We start from the raw sequence: 13483 nt of genomic DNA, 5'->3' as shown, positions 1-13483 counted from the left end.
TAGGCCTTGCCATTTGATCAAGTGCTATGGGAAATGCCATGGGTACCACCAAGACCTTGTGAGCTATGCCCAGTCTCCAAGGGGGGAGGGCGATTAGCGTCACGGGGAGAGACATACTCCTTGGGTCGATCTGAGGGGGGGGGGCAATGGCGGGAATGAGGGCGCCCATGTGCTCTATGAGTCAGTCCATCTTGGCCATCATCTCGGAATGACACTGATCTTGGCGGGTTTCCATCTCCCTGTGGCGTTGCTCCATCTCTCTATGTCGATCAGCATGACGGGTCTCATGTTGGCATAGGGTTTGGTTGAGCAGAGATAAGCGATCTATCTCGGGGGCACCTTCTTCAAACAAGTCTTCACAATCCTCCTGGGCATAGCTAGGATCGTTCATTGAGGCATGGGAGTCCCTTATTTCACGCTGAAATTCCTCCTTGGCCTTTGCTTTACCCTTGTGGCCTGTCATCCCAAGTGCAGTCTACCAGACCCCCTGTTACAGAAATGATGATAACTTGAGCTAGGGAACTCCGATTGCCAAACTTTCTGATTCAAATGAAAGCCCTCAATCCCCTCTATGAGTCTATGTAAAAATATCTCCGACAGTAAATGATCAAGGCTTTTCTGTAATCACTTTTTGTGGGCTGACTGTGTAGGACCGCTGCCTGTCCCACAGTACCTCTGGGTACAAAACTGAGTGTATCTCTCAAACCATAGGGCGGAATGTGGAGATTTTTAGCTTAGATCGAAGGGAAAAATGGCCTCTTCGAGTCAAGCTATAGAGCTTGCGCTCAATCGCACAAAGAGGCTTTGCTGTAATCAATTCTTGTGGGCTGACTGTGTAGGATTGGCTGTCTGTAATATCCTGCAAAGGCTCCCTCAAGAAGCATTATTTATCCCAATGGTGAGGGTCTTATCCCAGACATGTAGGGCCTCAATGGTGGCTCTCAATGCCCCATAAAGCCATACATTCTTTGCATCCATAGCTTATTGCTTAGACTAGTTCCATATTGCATTCCCTACCCTTCTTGCATTGCATCCACCATACATTAGCAAGCGGTTTATGACATTACCAATGCATGTAAGGGTTTGTAAGCTCAAGTGATCAGCGTTCAGGCTATTCCATCAAATGTACCTGCACCTGCAATAATTCTTTGGGCTCCGGATCACCGGGAGGTGGGCAAAGTTCCCCCCGGGCCAGGTTGTGCACCCCTTCAGGGTCTTTGATGGCAAGGGGGATCACTTCTTTGATGGATTTTTTTTCACTTCTTGGCTCAGCCAATTCACAAAAAGCCAAACGGGTTATGGGTAAGCAAAATATAATCACAATGAAGCTTCAGCATGAGTAAAATCCATTTCAGCACTATAAGATCAAAGAGAAATGACTGGGACATGAGAATCAGCATGCATTCAAGGTCTGGGTCTCCTATTATCTACTTGGACTCATACATTCTCTCAAAAAATTGGATGGGATTCAACAAGAGGCTTAAATGGAGAGAATGAGAGCCAAGAGTCAGTTACCTTGAGTCTTTGGAGAAGAAGGCAGTCACTGATGCCACCTCAGTCCTCCATGAGAGCTCCATTTGATCCCGAATGCTCCATGGCTCCAAAATGGGTATGCTTCCTCAAGAAAGGGTGAAATCAAGCTTGGGGCAGGATGGTTCAGGACCTCCCCATGAGGGTTCTTGCTCTCTGGAGGTCCTACTCCATAGCCATGGCTACCCACAAGTCCATGCCTTCAAACCTTGCTTGTGATCTTCTTCCCGTTCTTCTTAATGGCTGAAATCTCGAGCAATGTTCAAGAGGGACTCCCGAGGACCAAGGAGAGACCAAAATCTTCGGGATTTCTGAGCTCGAGGCCAAGGTTCCATGGCTGCCATCTTGGAACCTAATTCACTCAAGATTGTGTTTATGAGTCCAAGCTAATCTATCTTGGAACCTAATTCACTTGAGTTACAATCTCTCATTTTTGATAATGTATCGTGTATTTGATTTGCATCCACCATAGTTAACTAGCTCTACATCCGTGTTTATCAACAGAGCGAGGGCACTGGATGAAGCTGATGACAGAGAGAAGCACCGGACGAGGGAGGAGTGCCACTGGATGTCGGAGAGTGCTGAAATTTGCAAGACAATGTATCTGCCAATATATTGGGCCAGACATAAATAGCTGGAAATTACCAAAACTAGTCGACTGCTGCAAGGACATGTCAAAAATATGGTGGACCTGCTCTTGGTGCTGAACTCAATGCAATGATTGATCAAAAATGGCAAATCATTATGATCCCTTTGGTTATGATGTGTTATGTCTACCACTGATACCGTGTCTACCAAGTATTTTGATAGTGTTGCTTCTAAGTAGTGAAGCACATTACATCATGGTATGTCCTATTTATATTCTTAAAATGTACACCTAATGGGGGTTCGGTCACATGTGCCAATGATGTCTCTCAGTTGTCAAAGGCATTGGAAAGGTCAGACTTGCGTCAGTCTTTGGTGATGTATTTGCATGTGCTTTATGTCACACTGGTAAAGAAAAATCTAGCTTCTGTTTAGCATCGCCAAAGTTGGATGCCAAGTTACTTTTGATGGTACTTGTTGCTTGGTCTATGTCTTATGCATGATAGCGGTATAGTGTTTACTGGGACTCTTGCCAGAAGCTTATATATTCTCAATGCTTATGGCAGAGAGGCTGTTTGTGGATGCTTTTAGTGGCGCTGCTATGTTTGTGACTTCTCTTGGATTTGTATGCATCCTTTTCAAACCTAGGCAAGGCCTACAGGAGTAAAAATATATTTTAAGATTAAGACATTAGGTTCTTTTGGGATATGTGCATGTACTGCAAAAAAGTTTAGCAGTCCAAGCTAGAGACAAGTGGTGAAGTTTGTGGGTTGACACACAACAGAGTGTACACATGATCATCAAATATGTTGGAATTCACAAATGCATGTCAATCTATCACATCTTTGGTGATTGCTTAATATAACCTGGTGGTTAACCCCTTGCAAAACTCCATTTAATCTTAGTCTAATATTATCAAAGTATGAGTGTTATGTTTATGGTCAGGTCATTTTCTGCTGACTGTTTTTGAACTTCAAGAGTACTGCACCTTTAGAGAGCTCTCAATTTTATTGTAAGTGATTTTGATCAATTTGAAGGACCTCAACTGCCTCATGAACTTCTGGGAGGGTCCTTGAGACTCCTTCGAGTCCACTCCTATGCATGGTTTTAGTGGAAGCTGAGATAAACCATTCGGCAATGTTGAGGTGGTTGCTATGAATATATTGCTGGACTTGGTATACAGTAACTCCAAAATTACTTTTAAGATTCCTTCTGTTTCTGCTGCCTTGGTTTTGTAAATCTCAAAAGTGCTGATTGCCCTTCTTAAAGCTGGCTGCTCCTGTGTGTGTGAGTCAGCAGCCTGTTTTTCTGCATTCAGATTGCTTGACAGCTCTATGTAGCATAGTGTTGTATCATCCCTCACAATTTTTTCAAAGACTTACTATTTTATCAGCATGATACTGAGGAAGGGCTTTGGGTCTATTTCTATCTTTTAATATATTCTGTGGGTCGATCTCTATGCACTGGAGTGTTTCTACATTTAATGAAAAGCTTAAAGGCAGAAATTCTTTCCCGATTGTCAAAATATGCTTTTAAGAACACAATGTCAGAATTCAAGAACACAAGATGATTGTCTATTGGGATTCCAGAGTTTTACTATTTTACATTTCAGTCTAAATTTTTGGTTTGACAGTGGAGTTATTTTTCATGACATGTTAGCCATAAAACTTTGGATTTCGGATATAATATGTATGTGATTCAAGCTTGAACTTTGACTGTTTGTGTACATGTGGAATGACAACATCTATATATGGCTAATTGGTTCTTATAGGTGATTTGAACTTTGACTGTCTTTGTGAACATGTCGAATGACAACATATATATGAGCAATTGATTCTTACAAGTGATTTTATAGATTCTTGCTTATAATTTGGATTGGTGTTGGTGGATTTTCTGAGACAAGTCAGCATGCGTGTATTTGTTTAATATATATGTGCTTATTGCTCTTTCCCTATTTTGTTAGGTAGGGGCAAAACAAATAGCAGGCAAGACAAAACACTGCATACATGAGAAAAATTGTAAGGTTTGAAACAAGATACACCTATAGGAAATGGTCCCTATGCTTCCATCATTGAGCTACTGTTCCTAGCATCTATCTGGCTGCTCCAGCTTGATATCGCCTATAACACCTGTAGTTGATCTAGAAACAAGTACTATTTCAGACTAAATTCTGAGCTAGCCATAAATTCACAGAGACACTTGCTTGGCGGTTTGTTGTCTTCCAGTTTCAGTGATGCATGCCAGACTTTATGCATCATGGGTGCTGCTACTCTGTCAATGTCCTTCCTGCCATATCCTTGTGGTGTTAGGTTGCCCCTAATTAAAACTGCTGTGTCCATTAGCTTTATAGTCTCTTTGTAGACAGGGAACAAATTGGGAAGATCCTGTGGTAATCTGTGAGCCTGTTTGACAAGGATTCTGTTGATTGATAATGTCAAAGGCTGTTGAATTGATTGCGGGACATGCATGTGTATACCGTGTGCACTCCACACATGTATGTTACGTGCATACATACACACCCTTAATGTGCACCATGTAAGTGTGTACTGCTTGCAATATTAGGTAGGTTGAGGTGCTTGAATATTTTGCTAAATCTCGACTCATGAGACATCTACTCAGCATAGGCTTTTAAACTTTCAATTCCTAAGTACCATAAAGTTGCCTGCAAAAGTAATTGTTTGGCATGAGATGATTCCTGTTATTGAAGATCATGATTTTACAAACAAAACTTTTTCTGAAAGGTTTGCCTCTGGCCATGCGAGAGCTAGGATATCCATTTATTAAGCATGATGTCTATTTTGGTGCCCTGAACAGTTGTATATTTCCTATTTGCCAAACACGTTTCATACTTGTTGCCATTTTGGTAGACTCTTAGTTAAAAGATTGGATCATGTTTACAACGTGTTGTTTTAACCTATTAACATACGTATGCTAGCACCTTTTTCAAATGGAGACCACTTTTGCATAGATGTGTCACAGCCCCAAATGGCGTAGTCAAAATTTACCATGAATTGCAAAATTAACTCAGGGTAGACATCAAAGCTGCAAATAGAAATATGTAATCTTCTTAATGAGTGTCAACAGTTTACAAGCCACATGAACGTGTCAATGGAAGCTGACAGTTTACAAAGACAAAATTGATCCGCCTCAAGAGAAAGCGGATGCACAGTCAATTGCTGTTGATGCAAACATGAAGTCTTTACAAGAGCCTCGCCAGAATGGCCTAACATGTACAATGCATTCTACCCATCCCCAGGTCCACAGTTCAAAAACATCCCATGAAACTATGGCTGGAGATCAACACCCACTCAGACATTGCCAGCCACGCGAGAAACCCACTGACTCAAGGTCCTCCTCATCTGCACAACATCATCATGCTCGAACCATCGCTTTGTCAGCTGCATGAAGACAAGGATTCAGATTAGATTGAGCCGACCTAAATCAATCCATATTAGTGCATGTACTAAATATACTCACAAAAGATGCCGTAACCACTCCCTGCAAGCAAGCCTCCACTAGCAGGCGCATGCAATGCATCACATAATACCCGCAATCAACGGCGTTCGGTTGGCACGGTATCACCGCCTGCACAGGAGGGTTGCTTAGTATGGTTTCATGGCGACGCTCCGCAGCCCATATCTGCTCCACGGCCAGCTTAACCATCTCACACATCAATGGAGTGGGTGGCTTGTTCATAGGATCCAAGAATAGCAGCCCCGGCTTCTGATGCAACTGAGTCACCCCATGCCCCGAACAGTTGAAGCACACAAACAATGTCCAATGACCGCTCATGACCAAGGGTAAAAACACAATGTCACATAGCTCATCAATCGGAGACATAAAGTTGGCCAAGCTCGACTTTGTAGATGCAGTGCCTGCCAAGCCAACCCACAAGGGATCAACAATCCAGAATTTGCAGCTTATTTCCTCCTGTAGGCTGAACTCCATCCACAGCGCAAAGAAGTTCATGTCCAAGGTGCTGGCCTGCTGTGCGGGATCTTTCAATTGTTCAAAGAAGTCCCCCTGTACTGGCAACTCCAGTTGGAGGCGTGTTGACTTGAATCGATATCTGCACAATATAATCAAAGTGTTAAATCAAAGAAGCTGACAAATAGGTATCCACAAGAACAATCAATTGTATACGAACATGATCCTGCGTGTGTCCCTGTCACCATCAGAAAATGCATATAGCACACGACCAGGCAAAACAGTAATGTCGTAAGATGCGATCGACAATGAAGGCCCCTCTGGCGATAAGAGCTCTATGGGTGTGTCCGCAACAATGTATTCTGCAGCAGCATCCTCCTGATCTGCGGCGTCTATCGATTGTGCATGGTGCGATGACTGCGTCCGAGCTGGGCCCCCAACATCTGTGCTTGCAGTCCTCCGCTGTTGGCAACGCAGAAAAGTAAGTCGACTGCAGAAAAATCAATGGAAACCAGCAAAGTCAACTGCAGAAAAACTGAAGAACAGAGATACACTTACATATCTATCGAATCCTACGGCAATGCGAGCACGGATCCTCTTTATGTGATCATCCTTCTTTGCATCGTATCTTTTCATCTGTTCTGCCCATCCTCTGAGAATCTGGCAACTCACTGTATATCCTCCATCCTTTGACCATTGAATCAGTCTCATGCTTTTTTCTATTTTTCTGCCACTTGAATTCCACATCCTCGAATCTCTAGCGGCTACGATGCTCCTCGTACTCCGTGTGGGTGCCGTATACACGTGCATCAGTAGGCCCTATTCTACCTCCAGCAGGGACTGCAATGTTCAGGCCATGCGCAGCTTTTAAATGTTCCTCCATGGCTGAGCGTCGATAGAAGAAGTGTGTGCGCTTGTTGCAGAACTGGTCACAAGTGCACCGGCGAGCCAATCGACCATTCTTGTCAAAGACAATCTCGAAGGCTCGGACGATACCATCATCCGTGGGGTGCACAAGCCCAGGGCGTGCTCTAGGACCACCTCGGTCAATGCCATGTGTGTCTGCACTTGTCGTCGTTTCGCCTGGCAAAGCATCAAATGGCACAACAACAATGTTCAGAATTCAATCTGACTTGATGACAGCATTCATACACAATATTTTCTGACGCGAGTTTCTGATTTGCAGACAAGAGCAACAAGAAATCCATAGTATACGTTTTTAAAATCATCCCAAATGGGCATGCAATGTACTCACTTGGTGCCAACCCCGAACCGGCCAACGAGTCAGCAGCAGGGACTTGATGTTCTTCATCACGAATATCATCGGCAGACCTGGCAGCGGCTTGATCTTCCTCATCGGTAAGATCAGCCGAAGGCCTGTCAAGGACAGGATCCTCTTCCTGGGCAAGATCGTCTGCAGGCTCTTCCGTACCTGCATCGTGGTTAACTGTTGTTTAGGCAATGCAATTAAACCTCGGTGCAAAAATAAATTGAAACCACTTATATGCGAAAAATAAAAACTTACAAGTGAACTCCCTTGAAAGCATCCGATTGATGTGAACAAATGGCAGTTGTTTCTTGGTTGGAGATTGTTGCGCCTTTGCTTGCTTTCTGGGAGCCGGCGGCACCACAAATTTGCGCACAGGAACAAACTTGCTAGAGCGGAGCTTCCTTGGTGAGGGCACGTGGGGTGTCCTCGGGAGATGGCGATGCCACATGCATGGCTGGCTGAGGGGAGAGTGGTGATGGCACGTGCATGCCTTGTTCCCCTTGCGATCGGAGCTTCCTTGGCAATGGCACTTGGGGTGTCTCGGGGGATGGTGATGCTGCATGCATGGCTCGCTGAGGAGATGGTGATGCCACGTGCATGGCTTCTTGCCCTTGCGATCGGAGCTTCCTTGGCAAGGGGACTTGGGGTACATCGGAAGATGGTGAGGCCACATGCATGGCTTGCTTGGGAGATGGTGATTGCTGCCCTTGCGATTGAAGCTTCCTTGGTGAGGGGACTTGGGGTACATCGGGAGATGGTGAGGCCACATGTATGGCTTGCTTAGGAGATGGTGATTGCTGCCCTTGTGATCGGAGCTTCATTGGTGAGCGTGCTTGGGGTGTCTGGGGGGGTGCTGATGCCACGTGCATGGCTTGCTGCCGTTGTGATCTGGGTCTTTTGCCCGGCTTCATTCTATTGGAGCCAGCAAACACACGTTTAATTTGAAACATGCACTTGGACGAACTCCACAACACACCTGGACACAAAAGCCCTAAACCATGCTGTGCGGCTACGCTATCGACTACGGGCATGGATGACATACCCTGTAATTACTGCAATTAAGTGGAATTCTTTATTCTATGCCAGGTGCAACACAGATCGCAAAGCTGTAGAGGAACTCACCTGAGCAAATTCTCATCTCGCAGGCCGTCGATACTGAGGGTCGACACTCCTTGCTCCAGAGTTTGCGCGCACCACCCTTCTGCTACTGCTCCATCGTCAATGTCCATGATATAGGAGAATTCGTGCTTGCATCACCGGAGAATTCGTGCTTGCATCACCTCTAATCCCAGGACTAATCCCAGTACCATAGCCCCGTGAGCCTGCACATATCGGCCGAAAGAGTTCCAGACAGATAATTGTTTCTCTCCAAAAGAACCCACGTCAAAATTGAGCTCGCGGCACCGAATGTGCCCAGGGCCGGGCACCCCAGGATCCGGGCACTTCCGAGACCGGGCACGCCCGGGGCCGGGCACCCCAAGAACAGAGCACTTTCGAGGCCGGGCACGCTCGGGGCCGGGCACATTTGGAGCAAGGCACGCGCGGAGCCGGGCACTTGGGCGACAAGACCAATATCCGTTCGAATTTCCCAGTCAACGTGATCGACGGCCCAAATGATCGGATGTGATGGGGGCAAAAAGGGGGCCGTCGATCACCACTCTCCCCTCCTTAAAGACCCCCCCTTACCATAGACACGAGGGCCTCCCTAGTGTCGGATGATGGGAAATCATCACTTGGCATAATAAACACTTTGATGAGTCATGGAGAGGGGCACGTCTTGACAGGTTTTATTTTAATAACGAAGCTGAGTGGGCATCACGGGATATCAGGTATCAAGTGTTTGTTGACTGGTTATTTTCTGATCATTCGCCCATCATGATTACTTTCAAACGCATGCAGGCAATTACTAGGTTCTGCAAGTGACATGGAAGACATAAAGCTCAAGCTGGGAGATGACATCTCAATATAGCTGAAAAGTGCCGTGGTAATATTCTTGCTTCAGCTCTTGCAGAATATTGAAGCTTTCATTAGAGGTAGGGAACTTCATCAGGTTGCAGGTTGGAGACCAAAGCGCTTTTGCTGCATGAGGCACCCACCTCGGCGTACCTGAATGCTCTTAAAAGAAAGCAAAAGAAAGAGACCTTGACCATGATTGAGGATGACGATGGTAAGAAATATTTTGATGAAGCTGGCATTTCAGAGGTCTTCAAAAGGCACTTGTCAGCAATAGTGAGCCCGCCTTTCAGACATCGAATGAGTGGAAGCATAGATTGGATGGCTTCCTCAAATATATGGATGTTTTGTTGGCCGAGTTGTAGCACTGCTCTTTCCAGGCCCTCTACAACTAATGAGCTGTTGTCTACAATGAAATCCATGCGTAAAGGGCATGCCCCTGGACCAGATGGATTTCCTGTAGTTTTTTTTTGGGGGGAATCTGGGATGTCGGCCACATGACCTGTGTGACATGCTTAACTATTTTCGAACCACTGGTTCTATGACAAGGTCTGCTAATCACAAGGGATTATCAAGCTTATTTCCAAGCTGGCTAAGCATCGAAGGTCTGGCCACTGCCGTCCTCTTACCGTGTTGATTGCACCTTATAAGGTAATGGCCAAAGCCATAGCAATTAGGACCAAGTTTTTACTAGGGCAACATGTGAATAAGTGCCAATATGGTTTGGTTCGTGGGAGGCACATTCAAGATACTATCCTGAACGTTTTGTTTAGAATTGATCATGCCTTGTCCTTGAAGGAGGATTACCTACTTTTGAATATGGATCCCAAGCAAGCTTATGAAACAGTTTGCTAGGAATTCATCCTAGCAGTCCTCCATAGAGCTGGCGTGGGGGATCAATTTTGTCACATGATCAGAGCTTTGTTTTCTAGTACCTCAGTGACTATATCTGATAATGGTTATGCTTCCAGCAGCTTCAATCTGCAGTGCAGTGCTCGTCAAGGATGCCCTGTTGCTCCCATTTTGTTTGCTATGGTTATCCATCCCCTGCTCTCAGACTGCTGTATTGATCGTGCTATTAAGTAAGGCACGATCAGGCCTTTGGTGTTTGATGATGGTCAGTATCTTTGTTCACGAATGTTTGCAGATGGTAATTCCAACATTGTGCATGGTGATCCAGTGTCGGTTGGCACATTGCTGGAAATTTATGATGAGTTCTCCCATTTGTTTGGATCTAAGGTTAGTAATCAGAAATCTGAGCCCCTGTATCTGTCATGAGATGATAGCCCTTAATTGGGTGGCCTAGTTTGGCATCAAGTAAATTGCCAAAGATCATGTCATTCGCTACTGGGGGGTGCCTATTGGTATTGGGGTCATGTTGAGAAGTTGCTTTGAATGGTTTTTCAATAAGGTGCAAGTCAAAATTACTGGCAGGCTTCCCTTCACTTAAGGATTTGCTGGTCATCTAGCCCTGAAATGATATTGTCTCTGATGACTGTCTTTGCTGCTTCCATTTTTCCTTTTGGTAAGGCTAATTGGGCCATGATTGAGGCTTTGTTTAGATAAATTCTGTGGTCCATTGGCGAAGCTAGAGGATGGGTTGCCAGTCCTTGGGACCAAATTGCCTCTCCGATTGACAAGGGTGGTGCTGGATTGGAACCACTTCAAGAGGAGACCAACAGACTGTCCTCTTTGCTTAGGAGAATTCAAGATAGACAGCCTTGGAGTGTTATGATTACTAGCTGGATTGCTAAGGCTAAGGTCCATGGCGAGATTTGGCCCAATGCTAAATGGAGTGACCTTCTCTTAGCAGGGTCTGCTAAGGTTGTTATCCAACACTCCAGAGTTGCTCGGCAGCTGGTGGAATACCTGGTCAATTCTAATGGGAAATCTCTTACTGCTGTGAAGAGAAGGGGCGATTTTTATGAATCTAACTCTCGATGGCGCTTGAGAGTCAAGGAAGCATGGCGCAAAAACTAGAGCTAAGGGGATCATTCAAAACATGGGAAAAGTTTGTGCAAGTCTCTCCTCATTGTATCTTTTGTGGGAGGAAAGAAAAAATGTTGTAACATATCTGTGTGTAGAGAGAGAGAGAGAAGGTGAGAGACATGAGAAATGAAGAAGAGAGAAAGAAAGAAAGTTTTATTAATGTCCTTTTAGATCCCTTGAAGGCACATAGAAAAAAAGAGAGAAATAAAAAATTCTAGTTGCAATCCATAATGAGAACCATCAGTACAAAAAGAAACCCATGGCAAGGCATGATTCTCACAGCAAAGAAAAACTAACTACTAAAGCTATCAAAGTAGGGTAATATGCCACCCACAATTAACTTGGTGCTTCTATGATGTGGCTTTGCCACTTTTTTTTTATAATTGCCCATTTTCCTCAAAAGTAGCTTTGTGCTTATGCTTTTTGAACTCCTCTATAATGACTTTTACCACCTCAATAAACTAACCAGCAGCCTATCTAAATAGTTGAGATCTGTAAAGTGGTATTTCAAGAGGATAGGTAGCTAGCACATGAGTAGATTGTACAACCTATTACACATGGCTTGGATAGCCCCCTAATGCTAAGGTAGGAGTGCCACGGAATGATGGATGACTGCATGTCTTATAGGATCGATAGTCATTGATTGCCCTCGTTATCATTTTGTCAAACTCTTGGCTTGCCTTCGCTAATTTCTTCTTCAGTGGATTGATCCTCAACCATGATTTGAACACACCATTATATGCGGCCATTTGCTACCATAGAAACAAGCTTACAAACCATTGATGCTGAATTTGCACAAAGTTATTATTGTTAATGAAATTTCAATAATCTTATCATACACAACCTTAATTAATATTATCAAACAATAGAAGCAATCTAAGAGAACATGTGCAACAAATAATTGAAACTTTCAACTCAAATTTACAAGAATAATGAAAAAATGACACATTAATATCTTGCAAGTGCATACAAAAAAGAGCAAATTGTGTCGGAAGTATTTGCTTTATTATAGCTTATTGTGGTATATGCTAGATTTGGCTGATCTTGATATGTTATTGTAGATGTTTATGGTCATAAGCCATATGCAATCATAGGATTATATATGAAACATTGATGAAAATATGTTTTAGGGTTTTATATAAAGTAATGACAAACTGTATTTGCCGGGACAATGACTTATTAGTTCCATGAGCTATTCCACCACATCAAGCTATTGCTTCAAAATACCATATTCAAATTGACCATTAAAAAGAATTATGTATTACATGTATATGACATGCAAAACTAGATAAGTTTGAGAATATCACATAGTCATGGTAATGGTTTGATGTAGCTACTCCAATAGCATTTGACCTCTCATATAGCAACTTAATAGAAACATGATAGTGTGTCCTCTTCTTTTAGCAAAATATTCTTCTGATTAGAGCATGTAATTGGGCCTCCTCCAAAACACTTTGATTCTTTTTCGAATGAATAAAATTTACAATTTTTAAGAATTATCCAAATAGAGCGTTGGAAATTAGCAATGTTCTAAAATTTAAAATATTTTCGCTTATACTAAGGTACCTATAGGGTATATGAATGCAATCTAAGACTCTATCTCTTGATGATGGTAAGGTCTTCATCACAGCCTCTTGTTAAAACATGGCATTATTAGCATCTTCAACACATGGATGATTCTTATTATAGGCTTAAAAAGACAAATGAAGTTAGTTTTGCATTTCTACATTCTAATTCTTTCTTTCAAAAGAAGTGATCATACCATACTTAAGAAGCAATTGTGGATCTTACACCATATTGTAGAATGTGTATTAATAAGATTGTGATCAAGTGACGTGGTTGAAATTCGTTGAAGAAAATAGACACGAACTTATTTCTTAGTTTGCAGTAATCCTTGAAAAAAAAGGATAGTACAACGTAAAGTGTTCTAACATGGTTAGTGTGCAAGAAAGTTCAAAGACCTAAATGGTGACCAATGTTGTCATCAAAGAGCATATGCACATAAATATTGCTAGCAATGATGATTTGGAAAATGAAGGGGAATTTGAATCACTTTATTAGAAGGAATGATGTAACATATTTGTTCTCTCTACTTAGTGAAAGTTACTTTGACATATTCATTCAAAAATAATTAGTAAAGTCATTTGCTCCTTTGCATTGATCAATGTGTCATCTTGTATAACTAGTTTTTTATTTTCTCCATGGACTCAATTTGTTTACATTTAACTA

At 43.2% G+C, this 13483-nt stretch overlaps 1 protein-coding gene across 1 annotated transcript; it reads right to left on the bottom strand.

Annotated features, from left to right (window-relative positions):
• Positions 1–4268: 4268 nt before the first annotated feature.
• LOC148011115 (uncharacterized) lies at positions 4269–11304 on the bottom strand. Its single transcript, XM_087669885.1, has 7 exons — positions 7568–11304; positions 7298–7474; positions 6847–7125; positions 6601–6797; positions 6263–6504; positions 5593–6184; positions 4269–4517 (listed from the first exon to the last, which is right to left on the bottom strand). Exons 1-7 carry the CDS (start codon positions 8079–8081, stop codon positions 4269–4271), a joined length of 2250 nt encoding a protein of 749 aa, XP_087526011.1. The 5' UTR covers positions 8082–11304.
• Between the last annotated feature and the right edge of the window lie 2179 nt (positions 11305–13483).

This window comes from Lygodium microphyllum, chromosome 28 (assembly GCF_053477565.2).
Source record: "Lygodium microphyllum isolate KBCC chromosome 28, Lygodium_microphyllum_v1.1.10, whole genome shotgun sequence".
Lineage (NCBI taxonomy): Eukaryota > Viridiplantae > Streptophyta > Polypodiopsida > Schizaeales > Lygodiaceae > Lygodium > Lygodium microphyllum.
Note: the sequence above shows the minus strand (reverse complement) of the source record. Positions and strands in the feature narration are given on the sequence as shown.

Coding starts and splice junctions, on each gene's coding strand:
- LOC148011115 (XM_087669885.1), bottom strand. CDS start 8,081: ATGTGGCCTCACCATCTCCCGATGTACCCCAAGTCCCCTCACCAAGGA. Junction 7,475..7,567: donor GCTTTCAAGGGAGTTCACTT/GTAAGTTTTTAT, acceptor ACCACGATGCAG/GTACGGAAGAGCCTGCAGAC. Junction 4,518..5,592: donor GAGTGGTTACGGCATCTTTT/GTGAGTATATTT, acceptor CTTGTCAAACAG/GCTCACAGATTACCACAGGA.